The sequence below is a fragment of the Limulus polyphemus genome, unplaced genomic scaffold (assembly GCF_000517525.1).
Source record: "Limulus polyphemus unplaced genomic scaffold, Limulus_polyphemus-2.1.2 Scaffold1713, whole genome shotgun sequence".
Taxonomy (NCBI): domain Eukaryota; kingdom Metazoa; phylum Arthropoda; class Merostomata; order Xiphosura; family Limulidae; genus Limulus; species Limulus polyphemus.
The window spans coordinates 221,831-245,357 of NW_013667323.1; the positions used below are offsets into that span (position 1 = coordinate 221,831).

At 34.1% G+C, this 23,527-nt stretch overlaps 1 protein-coding gene across 1 annotated transcript in view; it reads right to left on the minus strand.

Annotated features, from left to right (window-relative positions):
- The window catches only part of LOC106464666 (guanine nucleotide-binding protein G(o) subunit alpha-like), a 31,488-nt gene extending 9,086 nt beyond the window's left edge, over positions 1-22,402 (minus strand). Inside the window, exons 1-5 of the mRNA XM_013924825.2 lie at positions 22,344-22,402; positions 21,222-21,363; positions 12,116-12,276; positions 5,382-5,510; positions 608-737 (exon numbers count right to left, since the gene is read on the minus strand). Coding sequence (XP_013780279.1) covers positions 608-737; positions 5,382-5,510; positions 12,116-12,276; positions 21,222-21,363; positions 22,344-22,402 — 621 coding nt within the window. The remainder of the gene's footprint in view (positions 1-607; positions 738-5,381; positions 5,511-12,115; positions 12,277-21,221; positions 21,364-22,343) is intronic.
- Between the last annotated feature and the right edge of the window lie 1,125 nt (positions 22,403-23,527).

Sequence of the window (23,527 nt, forward strand, 5' to 3'; positions counted from 1 at the left end):
TTCTCTATGCAAATATTAAACGTCAAAAACAGCGGCTTAGTCCTAGACAAAAACCACTTCCGACCCAAAAACCTGGACTCCATCTGCAGAAAGTTGTGCTTTGTATTTGGTGGGACATCAAAGGAGTAATTCATTTCGAACTCCTCAATCCACAGCGAACTGTCAATGTAGAGATCTATAGTCAGCAACTGGAACGTTTGAATCAAGCCCTTCATGAGAAAGGCCCTTCACTCATCAGTCGTAAAGGTGTTCTTCTTCTCCACGACAATGCACGTCCACATGTGGCACGTTTGACGCAACACAAGATTATGGAGTTGAGTTGGGAAGTTCTCCCCCACCCACCATATTCTCCAGATATGGCACTATCAGATTACCATATTTTTCGTTCGCTGCAACCATCTTAACGGGAAAACATATGCAAATGTGGAAGGTGTTAAAGAGGACATCGACATGTTTTTGCTTCAAAGCCAAGTGATTTCTTTAATCAGGGCATTAACAACCTGATTGTAAATGTTTTGTTTTGATATAAGTTGTTCGGGTTTTTTCATCTAAAAACAAGCGACATTAATTTCTTGACGACCTAATATTTTCTCTGAAAACAACTCACCGTGGTCTCGTCCTCGTGAAGCACTTGGTCATATTCACTCATTGCCACACAAAATATAATAGCCGTGACATCTTCGAAACAATGGATCCACTTCTTTCTCTCTGACCTTTGACCTCCGACGTCGAATAACCTGGAGAAGAAAATTACATAAACGAATAAATGATGCAGAAACGAGTTAAGCAAAATGTATAACATGGAATAAATGAGCAGGTTATATATGTTTTTCAACTAATAGATCTCAAAAACCAAAACTGCTGGTCAGGCCTGAGCTAAATATATGTACATAAATGTGTGTTGGACAAAACGTGCAAATTGCTTAAACGGCAAGCCTTTCATTATACACAGCACAAGAATAATGATGGAATATTTTTTAAATCCAAGCATGGCCAAGTGGTCAGTTGTTCGAGGATGAACTAAATATTACTATATAGAGGCGTTTCGCACGAGTTATTAATCACACATGAACTAGGTATATTATGTAGAAAGACGTTTCGCAGTTCATGCAAATAGTGTAAATTTAGAATCAAAATTTATTTTAGAAATTCAAAACACAAACTAAGCTTTGACGATAACTTTATATAAATTACTCTAATCCTGACTTGTAAACGACGCATATAAATTACTCTAATCCTGATTTGTAAACGACTCATATAAGTTACTCTAATCCTGATTTGTAAACGACTTATATAAATTACTCTACTCCTGATTTGTAAGCGACTCATATAAAGTACTCTAATCCTGATTTGTAAACGACTCATATAAATTACTCTAATCTTGATTTATGAACGACTCATATGAAAATTACATTTCACAAACTTAATCTGGTTCATTTCATAACAGTTGCTGTTGTTACTGCAATTTGATATTAGGAATTTGTAAACAAGTCGTTTACAAATCAGGATTAGAATAATGATTAATAACACAATACTGTTTATTTAATACAAGTTATCTATGATTATTATTTATTATTACTTGAATTAGCTCTAACTTATCATTCAGAAGAACTGGTGAATCAGTAAGCTAGTCATGTTGTTTCCCGAACGGGTCAGACAACCGCAGCGTCAAGGAAAGTAAACTACATGAGTAATTCTAAGAACTTATAATGTAAGTAAAGAATATATAACAACCACATTATATCCGATATATCCAGTGCCGGGTTCGATCGGCTGAGGGCCAGGTGTTTAGGGCGCTTGACTCGCAATCTTAGGGTCGCGGTTTCAAATCCCCATCCCACCGAACCTTTCAGTCGTGTAGGCGTTATAATGTGACTATTCGTTGGTAAGAGAGTAGCCCAAGAGTTGGCGGTGGGTGGTTATGACTAGCTGCTAACTAGCGCAGATAGCCCTCGTGTAGCTTTGCGCGAAAATTCTAAACAAACCAAATCGATCGGCTGACGGCAGATACAGCGTATATAGTTTATTGTGTAACTTTGTGCCGCAACAGAACCAAACATTTGTATACTTTTTGCCGCAACAGGACCAAACATTTGTATACTTTTTAAAACATGAATGTTTCAAGATTTTTATCTCTATTCTTTTTAAGAAAAACAAAAGAATGATATATGAAAGTTTGTTTCTCAGTTTTCTTCCTTCGCCCAACCCCTCCCCACGTGGTTATTCTATACAAAAACGGTTTATAGTGATCAAGCACTAACAAGTAGCATATGGCTACCTACATCTTGTATGAGCGGCAGAACCACGTGTACCTTCCAGAACAAACAGAAAACCAGACAGTCAGGCACCGCATCATCTAGACTAAAGTAAAGCTAATGACGGGGGTTACGTTTGAAGTATGAACCAACGGAAACGTCTGTATTAGTTTTGATCGATCTCGGTACAAAAAAATATCCCGTATGTACATCAACAATGTCTGCTTTCTAGACGTCATGAATGATGGTAAAGTGAGAGGAAATTAGAACTATATATAGAGAGATAAAACCGCAGTATCGAAGTGCTGATACGTTGAAGGAGAACATTACGAGTTTGAGTGGAGGTTGGTAAAAGAAAGGCTTTATAAAATACATCCATTGAGTGGTTTTATATGTATAGATTTATAAGGAGGTAAGTTTAATTTATAACGTGTACATGCGCTGAATTTTGTAATGCGCAGCAATGTGAAACTTTCATTTGGTGAGTAACATATGATCCAATACAAAATGTAATCTGAGAAAGCTCTAGTTCAAAGTTTCAGTGTCCAACAACGTCGAAGAAGTACCAGAAAGGATTTGAACTTCGTGCAAAGCTACACGAGGGCTATCTGCGCTAGCTGTCCCTAATTTAGCAGTGAAAGACTAGAGGAAAGGCAGCTAGTCATCACAACCCACCACCAACTTTTGGGTTACTCTCTTACCAACGAATAGTAGAATTCCCTGTCATATTACAGCTGAAAAGGCGAGCATGTTTGGTGGGACAAGGTTTCGAACCCACGACCTGCAGATTGCGAGTCGAGCGCCCTAACCACCTGGCCATGCCATGACCGCCAGAAAAGAATCGACAAGACAAACCAATGGAAGGCAGAAGATGGAAGGTCCCAAAAAGTATCCAAGAATTAAGAACAGTGTACTTTATTAGTCTCGACGGAAATGGATCTCTAGAATGAAGGTAGTTTTTGGAAGGGTAGAACATCATATGCGACCAGGCAGGGCTTTTTTTTTCTTCTTCTGATATTGCAGACCTATACACGCGCACGCACGACCAATGATATTTTTTTCTTCTGATAATCCTACCCAGTTCGCAATATTTTATTTTGTAAACTGGTTATAAATAGAAGTAAAAATTCCACAGCGCACTTACTTCAGACTACGGTACTGCAAAAAAATATTCTTCAAAACAAGGACAGTCATTGAACAAGATTATGTTAATATATAAGAATAACTGGCATAGCTTAGCATATGATTTGTGAGTAGGTGTAGCTTCTAAAATAATAACAATATGGGGACACAATTGTCCCTGACATTTCGTGTTAATGCCAAAATATTAGAGATGGTGATCTGGTGGAAGAAGAGGCGTAGATCAAAATTAGGTAGTCAGAATGTCTGAAATGGTTGCAGTCAGACTATGAAAATAATTCATTTTTTTTATAGTCTGCGCAGAGAGACAATACTGTTTTTCTATTGTTTCTTCTTATTTCTTTCTTCTTCTTCCAGACACTTTTCAATCGACTGCTATTCCTTCATTGCTTGGCGGATTGACTTGAAACATGGTAGGGTTATACCTTGGTCAAATAGACTCAGAGGCTTTTTCGTTTTTTTGATTTAGGCCTTTTTAAGGAATTTATAAGGTCAAAAGTCAAAAAACCCAAAAAATGTATATCTTGGGCTGTTGTGCGACCATATTTACAGCAACCACGATGAAAATTGGCACAAATATAAATTTTCATGCGCCTACCACTTTGATGTACAAAAAGTTGGACTTGTTCCTTTTGAGTCTCTTTAGAAGGGTCAAAGCTCACAAAAACAAACATAACTTTGGGGGTTTTGGTAAATTACTCGGCCATATTTTGACCAATTTACATAATATTTGGTACAAAGATACTTTTTTTACAGATCCCATACAAATACTTATAAAAATGTGTGATATGCACATTTTTGGTCATTTAAAGGGGGTCAAAATGTTAATAACTAAAACCATAATTTCAGGGTTTTTTTTGTCAATTGTTTGGCCTTCTTTTGGCCAATTTACATGGGATTTGGTACAAAGTTACTTTTTTATAGATTCGATACATATACATACAAAAATGTAGGATATGCCCATTTTTGGTAATTTTAAGGGGTCAAAAGGATAAAGAAACCCATAATTTTAGGGATTTTGGTCAATTACTTAGCCTTGTTTCGCCCAATTTACATAGAATTTGGTACAAAGATACTATTTGCATGTCCCAAACATAGATATATATAATTTTGGAATTTTTGTCTTTTGCCCATTTTTTTTTAGCAAGGAAAGTGCAATTTGGGGTTTTCTTGAACTATTCATGTGTATGTCTGTTTGTTTGTTTTTGAATGTCGCGCAAAGCTACACGAGGGCTATCTGCGCTCCTAGCCGTCCCTAATTTAGCAGTGTAAGCCTAGAGGGAAGGCAGCTAGTCATCACCACCCACCGCCAACTCTTGGTCTACTCTTCATGTGTATGTCAACTAACTTACATGTGATTTAGACAAAGATACCCTATTGCAGGTCCCAAGCAGTGATATAGACAGTTTGTCACGATTTTTTAGGTACCAGAATTGTCCATGTTGAATTCGCTGGCGAATGTTGGCCTCTTTAATTTAGTAACTTTTTTTTCCTTTTGCACTAAAGCTATTTTCTGGGTAGTGACCAACTACCAAAAAATGTTTGCAAATGTGTCCTGAGCCAAAAAAAAAAAGTTGAAAATCACTGCTATAGACGATGTAATTCGCGAGGTTTAGAAGAAGATTTGTATACATGTCATCATGTTTTTATCAACCATTCGTTTGGGAGTAGTGTTACCTTCATGGACGAGGTACACTTGGCCAATATAGATGTCTTATCACTGCATACACTTGTAAGTTGATTTGTATACTTTTTAAGCTGATAAGCTAGATGTGTGACACTTTTTATTATTGGTTTTAACTAATTTTGTCAAAACAGTTATTTGAAGATGAAAATAATAAGAATGGAATTAAAGGTTTATGATCTAAAATACCCATGATTCCTTGCGCAAAAAACACTTATCATTCACAAAATACGGCTCAGATTTGTTAAACAATGATAAAGATACACAAGTATACATTTTAAAAAGAAACAGGCCAGACTTACTTGAAATTTAAGTTTTTAAATGAGAAATGTACTTCTACGATGCCTGTAGTTTTAACTCTCGTTCTAAGGATGTCTTGTTCTGTAGGCAAATAATCTTTTTTACCAAGTCGTTCTAGGTCGTCCAAGAAACTGTTATCGTGAAGAAAAGACAGTTAACTCCAAAGAATGTTGTAGACAAATCTATCTAGTTTCGTATATCAATTCTATGCTGTGCAAAACGTGACAACGTTCCTAAAAAGTGTAAAACTTTTTCAGCACATTATAACAAATCCCTTGTGAAATTTAGACCATACCATATTCAGTTTACAAGAATAGGACTTCATTGCCGATCCTGTAGATTCAACTGATGTGTACTAACCTGGTGATTTTTTAAAGAATCACACCAGGCGTAAACAATACTTGTTACTAAAGTGGACTTGCGTTCTATCATGAGGTATAAATGCAAGGAGTAAACAATACGTGTTACTAAAGTGGACTTGCATTCTATTATGAGGTACAAATGCAAGGCGTAAACAATACTTGTTACTAAAGTGGACTTGCGTTCTATTATGAGGTACAAATGCAAGGCGTAAACAATACTTGTTACTTAAGTGGCCACACGTTCTATTATGAGGTACAAATGTAAAGCGTAAACAATACTTGTTACTAAAGTGGACTTGCATTCTATTATGAGGTACAAATGTAAAGCATAAACAATACTTGTTACTTAAGTGGCCACACGTTCTAATATGAGGTACAAATGTAAAGCGTAAACAATACTTGTTACTAAAGTGGACTTGCATTCTATTATGAGGTACAAATGTAAAGCTAAACAACACTTCTTACTTAAGTGGCCACACGTTCTAATATGAGGTACAAATGTAAAGCGTAAACAATACTTGTTACTAAAGTGGACGTACGTCCTAATATGAAGTACAAATTAAGATGTAAACAATGAACGCCTCAAAGATTGACAGATTAAGCTTTTGGTTCCTATATAGTTAGTTTGGAAACATAAACAATAAGTTTTATAACGATCTAATATAGATGGTTAATCGAAAGCAAATAGAATCAGAAAGCAAATAACTCATTCAAAGGTTCAGACATATATTCAAGGAGAAGACTGTGGAACTGATAACACTTAACCTCCTTTACAAACTTCTCTTTAATCCATTAAAATGGATCAACTCTGACTAAAACACACAAACAGACAGACAGACAGACACACACACATATATAGACATACACATACTCAACATTAGGGTAAAAACTGTAGAACTGATGATACTTAACCTCCTTTACAAACTTCTCTCTAATCCATTAAAATGGATCAACTCTGACTAAAACACACAAACAGACAGACAGACAGACACACACACACATATATATATATATACACACGCGTACTCAACATTAGGGTAAAAACTGTAGAAGTGATAACACTTAACCTCCTTTACAAAATTATCTTTAATCAATTAAAATGGATTAACTCTGACTAAAACACACACAAAACACATATATAGACATACACATACTCAACATTAGGGTAAAAACTGTAGAACTTATGATACTTAACCTCCTTTACAAACTTCTCTCTAATCCATTAGAATGCATCAACTCTGACTACAACACACAAAAAACACATACACATACTCAACATTAGGGTAAAAACTGTAGAACTGATGCATTTTAATGGATTAGAGAGAAGTTTGTAAAGGAGGTTAAGTATTATCAGTTCTACAGTTTTTACCCTAATGTTGAGTATGTGTATGTCTATATACATATGTGTGTGTTGTAGTCAGAGTTGATGCATTTTATTGGATTAGAGAGAAGTTTGTAAAGGAGGTTAAGTATTATCAAATCCGACTACAACACACAAAAAACACACACACATATGTATATAGACATACACATACTCAACATTAGGGTAAAAACTGTAGAACTGATAATACTTAACCTCCTTTACAAACTTCTCTATAATCCATTAAAATGCATCAACTCTGATTACAACACACACATACGTATATAGAAACTCTCTAATCCATTAAACTGAATCAACTCTGGATCAACGCTAGGAAAAAACTGTAGAACCTGATAATAGTTAACTGCCTGTATAAAACGACTTTTTGTTTAAAATGGGATTAATTCAGTTGTTTTAAATAAAGTGAAGAGTACTTAATTACGAGCTTATATAGCCCAGACTCACGTTAACTTAAGCTTGAGCTAGAGGGACACTCAATAGAGCACATACCTCCGCCAGGTAGCGTTGATTATATTCAGCCCTCAAAAAATACGAAAATGTGTCCGTATGTCCTTCGTTTGTTTCATCAAAATCCGATCATTTTTGACTGGGTTATTGAGCAAAAATAGTGTGAAAAATCGGTCCCCATGTTAACAGACAGAGATTTTTGTGGCCTTGACCCTCCAAAAGCTAAGTTCTAATTGGGTCATAGTCCAAATGTATGCCAACTTTCGTCCAAATCTATTCAGCCGTTTTCGAGAAATCTTGCTGACAAACACAAACACACAAGGGTGAAAACATTACCTGCGTCACCGTTGCTATAAGCTTTTACTTCAAAGTTTACTTATTATAAGGAAACCTATTACCGTAGTTGCAACCAAGTTTCAATTCATTCGAACTTAATCTTACGTTTATCAGAACTCAGATGACTTATGAAAGCTTATAATACAGTAATAGTTTCTAAGAACCTAGAAACTTTCCAATCTGTACTATAATCTCTTAAAACATTATAAAAAACGTGTTGTTGATTTGTAACTTTTATAAGGCGGGAATGAGTCGGTGATACAAGCTCAGACCACTTAATATCACACTAACAGATGTATTCCTGTTTATGCCCTGTTCTTAAAAGAGTGGTTTCAATTAGCAGTACAGAAAAATTATACATGCGGTGAGAAATAATTGAAATCTGACGATGAAAAAGAAGACTCCTAGGATTTACCAGTTCGGGTATTTAAAATCCTCACGAACGCTAATAGCTTTATTCATTCTGTTAGTGTTCTGCACAATTACGCTGGCCCAAATTCCAAACTAATGTCAAATCCACAAGAGAATTGATAGAGTGATACCCACAGTCGAACTGGTCTACACCACGTGTTATAGACCGGGTTAAAATTAGACCAGCTGGAATTTTAGCTTGCTGAGTAGCACGCCTTTTTTTTTCTCGGTATTTGTCTTTTAACTCTATAACCGCACTATAGCTGACCATAAAATAACACAGTCTTCCATTCTTGACAAAACCCACGTGTTTCGTGTATTTAAAAAAACACATACACTATTTTTGAAAACATTCTAACCACACAACACACATGAATTTTATTTCTTCAGCACTCGAAGTTTTCTAATAATTTAATTACTTCTTATACATCAACTACATTAATACACATTAATAATTTAATTGTATATATGCATACTCTTTATACTTCAACTATATTAATACACAATACTGTCTAATAATTTAATTACTTCTTATACATCAACTACATTAATACACAATAATAATTTTATTCTATATATATATATACATACTCTTTATACTTCAACTATATTAATACACAATACTGTCTAATAATTTAATTACTTCTTATACATCAACTACATTAATACACAATAATAATTTTATTCTATATATATATACATACTCTTTATACTTCAACTATATTGATACATAACACTGACTAATAATTTAATTACTTCTTATATTTCTTATCCTACGATATGTCGACTCCAACAACAATCAAAGAATCATAATAAAAAAATTATTAATTTTCAAGTTAGGTTGTTTACATTCTTTTGGTAGTAACGAACAAGTAACTTTTTATCATTTTAAAAATATTTTTTAACGTTATATTTTTCTAAGTTTTTTTTAAACTTGTTCTTATCAGCTAGTTTTTATATCTTTAATCACTTTTTATTTTCTTATTTTCAATCAATAGCTCGTTGCAGTTATTTTTTTAGTTTTGTTATATTGTCACTACTATATTGTTTAACTCTCGTGTTTCTTTCTCACGTTACATTCTGTTCTGGTATATTGTATCCTTTTAAAATATCCCGATAGAAGCTTGTCATTAACCGACAGGCTTATTTCTAACTTGACAAAGTGTGTTTGCTCGTAAAGTCGCGAAGAAAATATAAAATAACAACTCAAGTTTTTTAAGGTGATTTATCTCCAACAGTAAGATTCTTTATTTTATCATCGTCGCAATAAAGAACCCCTGGTTTAACTAATACAAAAATATATTAGGATTTATCAAAATGAAAAGAATATGTATCTTAAGTCAGCACGATATTACCTTCATTTCTATACAATAATATTATAAAGAATTAACACCAAAAAATGCGTATTTGGTAAGAAAGAAAGTATATTTAACAATTATTCCAAATTTATGTTACTTCAGTATATTGTTAATAAGTAGTTGTGACAACGATACTAGCTTGAACGTAATAACATTAATCATAAATATTGTGCGGTTATTTTTGGTCCATTGATCCTAAGGTTCAACATCTCCTTCATAGCCAGTTACTATAGCAACAATTGCTAAATTGCAATGAGGCCTCTACCGAATTGGATAGGTCACTATGGAAACCAAATACAGCTAGTTTATTTACACCCATGTGTTTGTCTGTTTTGGAGCACATTGCTGTTTGAAGCATGCCACGGAACCATACTTGTTAATGGGGATCTTTATTGATTTCGTCTGGCACGTGGAGAGTTTCCTCAGGAAAACTAGAAAATCAATCAGTTGAAGAGTCATACGCCTACATGATTAATGTTAAATATAAACTCCTAAACTTACAACTCAGACAATTCAATCAGTCAGTTGAAGAGTCTTGCGCCTACATGATTAATGTTAAATATAAACTCGTAAACTTACAACTCAGACAATCCAATCAGTCAGTTGAAGAGTCTTGCGCCTACATGATTAATGTTGAATATAAACTCCTAAACTTACAACTCAGACAATCCAATCAGTCAGTTGAAGAGTCATACACCTACATGATTAATGTTAAATATAAATCTCTAAACTTACAACTCACACAATCCAATCAGTCAGTTGAAGAGTCTTGCGCTTACATGATTAATGTTAAATATAAACTCCTAAACTTACAACTCAGACAATCCAATCAGTTAGTTGAAGAGTCATACACCTACATGATTAATGTTAAATATAAACCTCTAAACTTACAACTCAGACAATCCAATCAGTCAGTTGAAGGACGTTACGCCAACTTTATAGAAATTAAATATAAATCCCAAGCTTTCAGATCAGGAACTCAAGCAACTTTTAAGATACACTACTTAAGCCAACAACAATAAATAGTTTTAGTAAAGAATATTTGTCAAAATATATATACGTTTCAAATACACCTGATCTGGGTTAACGTTTCTCCAGCCCTTGGCTAGCCTTGACATAGGTTATATTGCTTGATACGAATTGATATTATTGATATCTAACTGGATGTAATGTAAAATTGTCTACAAGAAATATAGTTCGGCTGAAGTTAAAAAAGCAGCAACGATAAACATTATATTGTAAAAAAACTGTTGTCAAAGAAAGCTGGATCTATATTGTTAAAACTATACAAAACGCTATCATAATAAACAGTTGACTTTATATATATTTATATATTAATTGTATGTCTGTGTGTGTCCATTCTAATGTCTCAGTATACTAATGCTTCAATATACTAATGTCTCAATATACTAATGCTTCAATCCGAATGGATAATTTAGACAATGAGATGTCCATAGGAGATGGAAGTCATTTTAGTGTCAATGGTATTACACAGTTTTTTGATCATATATTACGTATAAAGATGTACGAAATTCAGGTGCTGACAAATAATAATTATTTCTTTTTTACATCGTTTGGAAGTCTACTGATTCAACTAAACTGAAGATAACTTAGCACGTGCATCGTTATAAGAAAAAAAACAGTTATTATATAAAGGCATATTTGAGCACTCACAGGAAACAATGACCACGAAAACCCTATAAAAACTAAGTACAAGAATTGTTAAAGTCTGCCAAAGAAAACTTTCAACTTAACGTCAGAATCGCAAAACCTACACTCCTGGAGCAACCAGGAGAAACTGGTTGTCATGGCAACCATCCTTGGCGATCCTAGATTTCGAAAGTACGGTTCCGCCAGGAATTGATCACATGACGTCTGTTTTGAAATATATTATACAAAGGTTGATTAACTTTTACACAGCATATACTACATGTAAATGTTTTCTATTATTTGATTTGTTTCATCAAAACGTTTTAATAGAAAATGTGAAAATCAGAATTTTATAATATATGTATGTATTTATATGCTTTATCATAGATTCTAATTAGGAACTAACTTATCCCTAACGTCAATTTTTTGTTTTATTTTCCACAACTTCAGCGGTATTTTTTAACATGTAACTTATACTAGTCCCACAGATCCATTAGTTGTGACAAATAAAAATTGCTCTCTTTCAAGTCTCAACTTTACACAAGTTATCGAGTAAACAATACTGTTTAGTTAGGTAATCACTCAAGATACGCTAAATCGTCACATATTCTATAAAATATTTGGTTTTCTGAATCTAAGTTTTCAAACTTAAATTATTACTCAAGAACTTTTCCCATATAGCCTTCACAATCTTTAAATTTAAAATATGCTCTCACTATTTACGATTTTAAATCACTTTACACATAAATAAATAAGCAAATAGACAGAGAAACAGACAGATAAATACTCACTATTTGGCGCTATCGTTCAGTTGATACTCGTTTGATCGAAAGAAACATTCTTGTACGCCCGCGTCCTGCCATAAGCGCGTCATGGCAGACAGCAGTTCTTCGGGAAACGGTTCTGTATCTTCCATCCGGGTAACTACGTCAAAAACCAACTTCGCGTCGGCCTGGGGGGGGGGGGAGAACAAATAAACACACCACTTGTGCATCCTGATAGCCAAATGTTAGCATTTTAAATAACGTATAAATATGTAAAACTACTTGTCACCTTAAAAAAAAAGACGACTTCGGCATTATATATCAAACAATGTGTAATATAGCTGTAGGAATTTTATCCTTTGAAAAACAAAACACAAAAAAACTTGTCATTAGCTAACACACTTTATCTCTCAGAAACTCTAAACGATTCTCCTTTCAGACAAGAAAAATAAAAAGATAATTCTAACTTCATACAATAAAACCCTACTGGGATTCCTTTAAAGATACGTAACACCACCTAATATTAATATACAAAATGTTCCGAACTTGATGCATGCATATCTATAAATAACGAATATTATCTTAAGGAGTCTTTACAGTCTGTCAGAGAACTTAAACCTAAGCATTTTTAATACCTAAATTAATATATAATTCCATTTCTAACGTGAAATTTTTTCTTTTTTGGGTCGTTAAATACCTGTTTCACAAACCTCCTCGTAAGATTAAAATCACAAATAACAATAGTACACTGCTCGCATCATTATGGAAACTAAAATTCCCAGTTTTATTTGAAAAACACTACAGGAAAATATGATTTTAAGAATATGAAAAATAACTGTGTACTCTTGATGCGAATAAAAAGACGATGAATAAAAATGTTATAAAGTTTTCTATTTTCAACATGAATTCTATGAAAATAAAATAATAAGAAGAAAAAAAACACGCCATTTTAAGATGAAAAAAAAGTCTTAATTTCTGCTCTCCATGTGATATTTTTCGCCGCAATAGTTTTGTTTTCAGAAGAAATTTGGAACACTTTTTATGGTCTACGTTTTGTGGTTGTTCGTTAGAGGTTGTTCTAGGGCTCAAATTATATCAAACTCATTTTTAAAGCCTCGTTTTGCTTTATAAGTTTAAACAACTCAGTTATAAAACATCATACTAATGTATTCGTTAAGTTGTTTTTTTCTTAACACTTTCCAAACTAAAGGAGTAAAGTGTTTTACAGCTTGATAGAAGTGTCATGCTTTGAACTCGACAAAATAAATCACAGGCTGTAAAAGTGATACAATGAAAGAAATGGACCATTTTAATATTTTAAGGAGTATATAAAATCATCATGTATTTTATTCAAATGATTAAGTAAACTAATTATAATAATATAATATCAGATAAAATAATTTAATTTAGGTTCAGCGAAGGAACGCTCTTTTCTCCAACAAAATTTTTGCACACAATTTTTTATTATTATTAAACGAAGTATTTACTTAAATCATTGTTATTTTTGCACGTTTGAAAACAAGTGAACACTCTTTTTGAAGTTTAAGGCTTAGCACCGTAAAAACACACTTTAAAGGTCTCTAGTAAATTAATTAACTGCATAATTTCACAGAGAACAACGTCTTGCTTTGAATGACAATTTGTCAAATTATTTATTTTCTACAAGCAGTCAACTCTGAGAGCCAGACAAATTCCAAAATGGGGAATAAATTTTTGTAACTTTCACATTGAAACCTCTTCTAAACAAATCTGTTTATTTTCTACAAGCAGTCAACTCTGAGAGCCAGACAAATTCCATTTATTCCCCATTTAGAGGTTTCAATGTTAAAGTTACAAAAATCTAAACAAATCTGTTTATTTTCTACAATTCCTTACGTGTCCGTGTACATTGTTGTGTAATCCGTAAACCCTCAGAGCACCCCCAAGTTGACAGTTTCCAAAATTTAAGTTACTCTTTCGATCGTCTCTTTACATGTTAGTACCAGTTTTCATTGAATTGGGTAAAGTCAAACAAGAGAGTCCACAATTTTTGGAACCGCGCCACAACTCTTTCGAAAGCGCTTTCTTCGTTTATATTCTGTGGGACTCAAGAGACTATGTGTAATTTCAAGTCGTTTTCGTCAAATCTAGAGGGCAGAGCTCAAAACCAAATAAACAGACACAGATAAGATAAGCAAGAATTGTTGTATCATGAACCACGGCAGCGGTTCATAATAGGGATCACAAGGAATTTTACAAAACCCTAATAGAACGTTCGGGCAAAAAAAAGCACCTTAAACAGTAAAGATTCAGTTCAAACAACATTTTAAAACCATTACTATTGACTGCTTAGGCAGTACACATGTAAAAATGCACAAAAAAGCACGCTTTTTAGACTTACGATGAAAAGAAAATCCGCTCAAAACAGCCCGTTTGTAATTCTTCTTCTTCTCAGCCAGCCTACAACAAAAAAGGCTTGGTATATTGCCCCCAAACCTTTTGTAGAATACTAAATAAGGTACTGAGAAGGATGTAGAGGTATTGAAAAGTTGATTTGTTTCTTTTATATTTTACATAAGATAAAAAAAACATCATAATTCTAGTGTAAACGATGTTATTATTACCCCTTGAAATTAGTTTTTTTACATATATCTGGCGTTCTTTTAAAAAGCGTAAGTACAGGATGAAACAAGAATAACCAGCCAATAACAAATGAACATTAGATGACTGTAACATGTAGATACCCAATGCTTTGTACACAATACAATCGGTATCTTTAGGGAGCCAACCCCTACATTATGTATGAAGTGAAGGAGTAAATAAAAAATCAATACATATAATATTAAATTTTATTACACACATTCGTAGAGTAATTACTGTAAAAGACACGAAGGTTTATTTAAAATGATATTTTAAAGGTATATGTTTTACTTGAAAAGGCTGCTTTTCTACTGGTAAAATTTTTTCGCGTTTAGTGGGGGTTCTGTCTTAGTCTAAGCACGTATTTGCCCATTGCTATGCAATATATATAGATAGTTTAGTTACAAAGAAACTATATATGCTCATTATATTCTCAAACAAATGTCCATGACAATCTCCAGCTGCAGTTTAACATTTCATATCTCGAACTAATGCGATCAAATAGTCAAATGCTACAATAAATCATCATGAACCGTATCAGCTAGCTACTAGCTATGTTTATTATCATTACAGTGTATAAAGTTAGGTACCATATCAAATAATTTTTTGTCTATAGTTGAGCATAAAAATGCCAGCAAACAAGATGAATAAAAAATTGAGAATTTAAAAACCTACAGAGATTTGTAGTTTGAGTGAATAATGTCTACACTATCTCCAGCCATGTTTCCTTACTTTCTTACAATCCCTATTTGCAGGTTTTTAAATTCCCAATTTTTATCTATCTTGTATATTACTATTATTTTGTATTGTTTACGTTACAGTGTGCCACGATTATAGCCCTGTAAAATCCTTAACCATTATGTTCCTATTAAAACAGACAAAAACCGTTATTTGAGTGAAAACTAGATAGTAACGACGGTGACTTTTCGAACCACAGAACGTTCCAGATCACACATGCACTTGAAAATAGGAAAAGTGCGAAACTTGTGGATTAACACAAAACATGGCGGGACTAGCAATTCGTGGTATTACTTATGGATCAAAGTCCTTTCACCTGATGGATCATAGGCTACATCAGCTGTAATCTCGTGAACTGGGGAGCTGTGGATGATACAGTTTTTAAATAATGGTTCCAACCCATACTTTGCATGCAAGCACACGCTGCACTCACTCGTGTTGATATGTCGACGTGCATCACAGTGATAGATTAGTCACGCCAGGGCCTAACCACCGTCCTACTCATCTACTTGTAATAAACAATTGCTTCAAGACTGACTCAGGTGAGCAGCGAGTGATATTTTCCAGACTGGAAAAGAGAATGCACACATCTCTGTCCTGAAATACGATACTAGCCCCCTCTAAAATCGTATGGTTGAAAATGTCAGCAGTATATTTGGACTGTTCCACTTACACCGTAACCAAGCTACCAAGTTAACGTTTTGTGAATCGTTAATTAAAATTAATATAGTGAACTGAGTTATTGAAGTAAAAACATGTTTTCTATAAAAGAATAGCATTGATTTGTATACTGAAGTCTTACAGTATAGTATAGTATAGAAATATAACAATAAAATCACAAATTTAGTTACTTTTACGTAGCTGTTATAAACTAACTTAATTTGAAAAATCATCAAGTAAGTTAAACAGGAAAAGTATTTATACTTGTAATAAAACTTGATTTAATATTTTTCCTTTAAAGATCAAGAATGGAAATAAACTACAGCAACATTTCAGTATCATTTTTTCCATTATAAACGCCAGCATGGCCTGGTGGTTCGAGCGCTTGACTCGCAATCTGCGGGTCGCGGGTTCGAATCCCCGTCCCACCAAACGTGCTCGCCCTTTCAGTCGTGGGGACGTAATAATATGACGGCCAATCATATCTTTCGTCGCTAGAAGAATAGCGCAAAAGTTTTTCACTGCTAAATTAAGTAGAGCTTGTTCAGATAACCCTCGTGTAGCTTTGCGCGAAATTCAAATCGAGTGCTCATATTGTTTATAAAAATATTAGAAAGCTTGTATAAAATCTCCACCCAATCTTTTTTCGCTTCATTTTGTTTATTCAATAGTAGAATAAAGGAATTTCTACACTAAATCAGATAACATATTGGGATATGTTTATTCTTATGAAAGTTATAAACTGTAAAAAGAAATATTTACTGATGTATATTATTCCCACTCTCTGTGGGAATAATATTTTTTTGGGGGTGAGGGGTGATTTGATATTTTTAAACCTGAACGACACTTTATGCGACACGTGCCAGGTCTGAGACCCCTAGTATTCATATATAGCCATCCCTAATTTAGAGCTGCTGACCAAAAAAGAGGAAAGTCTGTTTTTAGCTATCTATGCGGCTAATCTTAATGGAATATCGAAAATGATGGAACAGTTATAAGCGTCCCTTGGACATTCGGATATGCAGTCCGGCACGGTAACCATTAGGCTACATCTGAAATTCTTTTTTCTCAAACGAATACTTTCATAGAAAACTTTGTTTGTCAATTAATTAACTAGATTATAATATTAGCATTAATTCAACCGTAATATTCTTCATTTCCTTGTGAACATGTGTAATGATGTGTTTAAAACCGTAATATTCTTCATTTCCTTGTGAACATGTGTAATGATGTGTTTAAAACCATAATATTCTTCATTTCCTTGTGAACATGTGTAATGATGTGTTTTAAACCGTAATATTCTTCATTTCCTTGTGAACATGTGTAATGATGTGTTTAAAACCGTAATATTCTTCATTTCCTTGTGAACATGTGTAATGATGTGTTTAAAACCGTAATATTCTTCATTTCCTTGTGAACATGTGTAATGATGTGTTTAAAACCGTAATATTCATCATTTCCTCGTGAACATGTGTAATGATTTGTTTAATGATGTGTTTAAAGTTCAACATTTTAAATGAAGTTCTATCGTACTACCTTCGAGATAGAGAACTTCATATTTACGCCGACAGGGGCGCCACATTTTCAATGATTTATGAATGCTTGTTTGTTTGTAATTAAGCACAAAGCTATACAATGGGTTATCTGTGATCTGCCCACCACGGGTATCGAAACCCGGATTCTAGCGTTGTAAGTCCGCAGACATACCGCTGTGCCACTGGGGTGGGGGTATTTATGAATGCCCAAATTTCCTACATTCAAATACCAAAGTGGTTTCCAATGGTTACTCTAGATTTTTTTGGAGAGAGACTGTTGGATCAATAATTCTCGTCTAACAGAACAAAACACAATACAATCTATATGCAAGCAGTATAAACATCAGCCTCAAATATAGTGAACAGAAAACGTATCCAAACTTATGTTGGAATATAATTAAAATTTTGCTTATTAATAAGCGTTGCGTTTACAAAATTTGAATTTTTTTTTTTTTTTAGTTTCAGCAAATGCAATGTTATTTCGTGTTAGAATGGCATATATTACACACTTAATAATTGAGTTTCTTGATTTTTTTTTTTTTTTGACAGTAAAACTCTATATATTTAACCATGTTTTTGTGATATTGTGGCACATTAATTAACTCATCGGACTGTGAATCCAGGGATTCAAGGTTCGCGACCCATTGCCGCAAAAGCTCTCTTCGAACATTGGGGCTATGGGTGCGGTAAAAGAATGATGTAATTTCCTACTATTCGATTAGATAAGAGTTGGCGGTGGGTGCTGTTGAATAATTGCCTTCCTTATGAGTTTGTACGCAGGTAGACCTTTGTGCAGTTTTGCGCGTAATTCTGAAACAAACAAACAGATTCCTACTCTTTTACGAAAACATTACTTCTTTCAGAGTACTCGAAAGCACATATATCGGAGGTTAAAACCGTACTTTTGACCAGGTGAAGTCTTTCGTAGAATGTAGTGACGTCAACGGCAATTAGTAGGATGAAAGCGACTTAAGACTCACCAGACATATTATTCTTATTTTACATGTTTCTTTCTATCTTGATGGCAAAGCTATTAAGGCCGCCCTCTCTAACTTAGAACTGCTAACCATATGAAAAACTCGCCGCCAACTCTTAGGATACTCTTTCCCATAGAATAATGGGATTGACCATCACATTATAAGGTTCCCATGGCTGAAAGAGTGGGTATGTTCGACCCCGGGCTTAGATAATTATTTCAAGGTACTTCATAGTGATAAAAAAACAACAACAGTATGATAATTACTTGAAAATCATCCGTTTTGTACAAAGTTGTATTTACAAAATATTTTCTTTAATAATATATTAATTGTAAATATTCCTTTGGGGAAAACTTTCTAAATAAAACAACAGCCTGTCAAGCTAAGTACATAACGGTAAGGCCCGGCATGGCCAGGTGGTTAGGGCACTCGACTCGCAATCTGCTAGTCACGGGTTCGAATCCCCGCCCCACCAAACATGCTCGCCCTTTCAGCCGTGGGGGCGTTATAATGTCACGGTCAATCCCACTATTCGTTGGTAAAAGAGTAGCCCAAGAGTTGGCGATGGGTGGTGATGACTAGCTGTCTTCCCTCTAGTCTTACACTGCTAAATTAGGGACGGCTAGCGCAGATAGCCCTCGTGTAGCTTTGCGCGAAACTCAAAACAATCAACATAACTGTTATTAGTCGAACAGTTAGGCTTTGTACGATGCAAAGAGGTTGCGGTAATTGTTATGAGAGTTGCAATTGAATTTTAAGTTTGTTTTAGCATTCAATCATATTATTATTATTATTACTATTACTCGAAAGTAAATTTATAAGAGCGTTATTATATAAATATACTTTCAATATATCGAATAATTCTAAACATCTTACAATTCTAGTGCAAGTTACGTTGTTCTACTCCTCACGCTCAGCATGTAATATTTTCCTTATGTGACTGCTCAAGTCACAGAGATATGCAGTGGAATAAATTATTAACAATGGACTATTTCCATGCACAGTAGCTGCTATCCTTGTTTTTCTCCTCTGTAGCCGTGAAAAGATGATGCCATGTACTTTATTATCCAACCAGTGCCGTACAAAACTGCAACTGACGACAACCCGCCGCTGAAACACGAATGTTCCAGTACAACCCACAATCGATTTTCAAGCGAGTAAAACCTTGTCCTGCGTTCATTCTGCTGGCGTTAGCTGCTATAAATTAAAAAACAACAACATCTCTTTCTCTTGAACTTCATATTTCCTTTTGTTGTTGTTTAGTCTGGAAATATGCTTTTGAACTTCGAGCATCGCGATATTGTTTCCCTCTAAATGTTAGACATTACCAATCAGTAATAGAAGTCTTAGTACAAAGTGAGAAATGGTAATAAAAAATCATGACCAAACCTTTTAAAGAGTTCTTGAATGCTCTTCGAATTAAAAATATAAATGTAAACAATGCAACTAACCAGCACTTTGAACAAAAGAAGACAACGAATCGAATAATTTGATTTTTCTTCTTGAATATGTAAATCTGGCCTTGACAAAAACGTGGACTAACTCGTAGACAAAAAAAAAGTTTCATATCACCTATACAGACATTTCAACATCTAAAATTTTGAAAACTATTTATTCTTGTTTTTAGTTTGTTTGTTTTGTAATTAAGCACAAAGCTACACAATGGGCTATCTGTGCTCTGCCAACCACGGGTATCGAAACCAGGATTCTAGCGTTGTAAGTCCGCAGACATACCGCTGTGCCACTGGGGGCTCTTGTTTTTAGAGAAGGTTTTTAAACATTTGGATCCCTCCACCCCATTTTGGATGTTATAAGACTGTTTTTTTGATAATCCAACATTTCATCTCTCGCGCTCCAAGAGAGTGCTCTTCTACTTCAACACTTCCTGAAAGTAGTGTTACCAGTTAAGCTAACCCACTAGCAACTCCAGATGAGACACTTTTAACAGCCTTAAACTACCACATCCCTCACACACCACAAACAAATATTTATCACTTTTCTTGTGATTCGCGACTTTAATATGGTTCCTACATGAGATCGAATCCGGGACCTTTCTCACGACAAGCAAGTGCTTGGCCAACTGAGTTAAAACATTTACTCCCTAACAACCTTAGTAAAACACTTCTTATCAACTTAAGTTACCTATTTTTTATATAAAAAAACAGTAACTAGCTTAAAATCGTCAAATGCTTAGACCAATATCTACTTTTTTCCTTGGATAATGGTTTGAAAATGCAGGAAATGTGACAAATATGTGAACCTCCCTGTTTTTTTTATTAGAAAATCGAATCCAACTACTGGAAAAACGTGCGAAGATTTGAACCTTTTATTCTTATTCTTAGAGAATGACATGCGAAGCGATTTGTAGGGTTATCGTAAAATCGTAATAAAAATTACAGAATTGTAATAAAAACAACAACAACAAGCGTCCTGTATGCAAAATAACAATAACATTTACAATGCTCTTTCTTCAGTTCATCTCTTTCATTAAATCTATATTATGGCTTTCGTTTCATATATATATATTTTAAATTGAACGTCATGTAATCTGTAAAATAAAATATAACACCCACCAACCCCCAAAAAAGAAGTGTCACCACTTACCTCTCTCTCGTTGTTCCCGAAGTTTATTCCGAGATTAGGCATAGCTCGGAGTATAGCAACAATTGACTGAATAGTATTGCTGTACACCACGGGCTTATACTGTAGGAAATCTTGCTGCGTGAATCCACTGTCGTGGATAATTCTGTAAAATTATCCAAAAACAAATACCTTTGAACATTTGTACCCTCGTACGATGATGATTTAGGGACAAGGTGTTTCTTTAAAGAAAAAAGTTTGATTAATAATTTGACTATAAATAATATTACGCTATATTTTGCCTATATACGGTCAGTGTTTTATCAGATTCAATTCAAATACATTCAATGTTAATTAATTTTTAGTTTAATGTTCTCCTTTTTCAGTGTTATAAGAATATTTCAAATATATCTATATCTATATACCTTTGTATCAAATAGCACGTTTCGTTAGGTATCGCCAGTATCAGTATACATTAAGTGTCTATAAAACTATATTTTTCTTCAGGGCGTTAGGCTGTACAAATCATATTTTAAGACGTAGCTGTTTTGCTTTAAGTAGGTAAAGAAAAGAAAAAACCGGCTACACTAGAAAACAAACATGTGAAGTATAGTATTGTACTCAAAAATTAACAAAAAACTTCTCATGACAACCGAAATTATCTGTAACTATTTGGCACGCTGCCAATTCAAGATTTTATTTGCCCCTCTAAATCAGACTTTATACATGTAATCATCTATTTTGTAAAGAGTCAAACAATGTTAATATAACAATTTGAAAACAGATAAAAAACCCTTTTTTTTCAAAAACGACTATTGTCTCCTTTTGTATTTGAACAAGGCTGTTCTATTGTTGGGACTAAAGAATGAAAAAAAGCACGTGCTGATTAACACACGCTGGTTGTAAACAAATGGAACACATTCGAATATCATTTTGTTCAAGATTATTGAATGTAATAAGCAAATTAAATCGCTTGTTTGGTTCAGAATTTTCGCAAAAAGCTACGTAAAGAGTCACTTGCGCATAGTCGTCCCTAATTTGAATTGAAATAGGGCAGTTAGTTAACAGCACTTACCGCCAATTCTTGGGTTACTCTTGCTCACTAAATGGTAATTTTTTACCATTACTGTTATCGTACACACGCACCTCAAAGTGCGGAGAGCATTTTGTGGCATCGGGTCACGAATTATTGGATTCATAGCCATAGTATGCTAATTAACAACTAAGCCACATCCGGCCCTAACAAACTATATATACAACCAGTCAGCATTGAAAAAAGTCTTAAAAGACTAGTTAAAAACTAATACATTTAGGCCAAGTAAGAGTTTATCAGGTTATTGAATAGTTTTATCGAGATACTTTAATGGGAAGCTTAAAATTTTAAAAAAAGAAACACTCTCTCTGAGGAATTAAAAGAGACAAAAATAACCGTTTTGTCATAAATCGTATGTAGTATAATTTGGAAGAATGCGATGAAACTATAGCCAGACAACTTCTTTTAGGACGTAAATGTTCCACTTGTGGGTCATTAAACTCTATTTATGGAATATGATCTAGAATGTCTTTCGTAGAAAAAAAAAAAAATAATAATAAGTATTAACGTTTTAAGTAACAATATTTCACATCGTTGTTTCATTTAACAATATGGCCGGATGGTTAGGGCGCGGGTCGCGGGTTCGAATCCCCGTCACACCAAACATGCTAGCCCTTTCAGCCGTGGGGACGTTGTAATGTGACTATTTGTTGGTAAAAGAGTAACCCAAGAGTTGGTGGTGAGTTGGGATGACGAGCTGCCTTCCCTCTAGTCTTACACCGGGATGTCTAGCGCAGATAGCCCTCGTTTAGCTTTGCGTGAAATTCAAACCAAACCTTTAACAATGTAATAAATTCATGATAACTTGGAGTAACGTTTTAAACCATGATACTTCTTGATAATGTTTCATATATCCATATTTGGTAATACAGTTTGGAAACACCATTACTTGCAATTATTTTTTTTTCATTTTGTTACTTCGGAGTAACTTTTGTTTTCATCACCTATGGTGAAATCGTTTAAAACTACGATCATTGTCTTTAGCTTTAGTTCTAAGATTCTTGAGTATGACAGTTTAAGCCGCAATCCAAGATACCGATTTCATGGCAAAGACACGCACCAAGGTATTTGGAATTAATTTTTCAAACCATGATATTAACAATATTTTTTTTATGTCATAAAAGATTTAAGTACCGCTGAAACTCCAATACTTGGAAGCAACATTTAAAACCGTTATAATTATCGTTAACGGTTCGAACCATGATGATCAGGAGTTAAGATCAAACGTTCGGTAGAT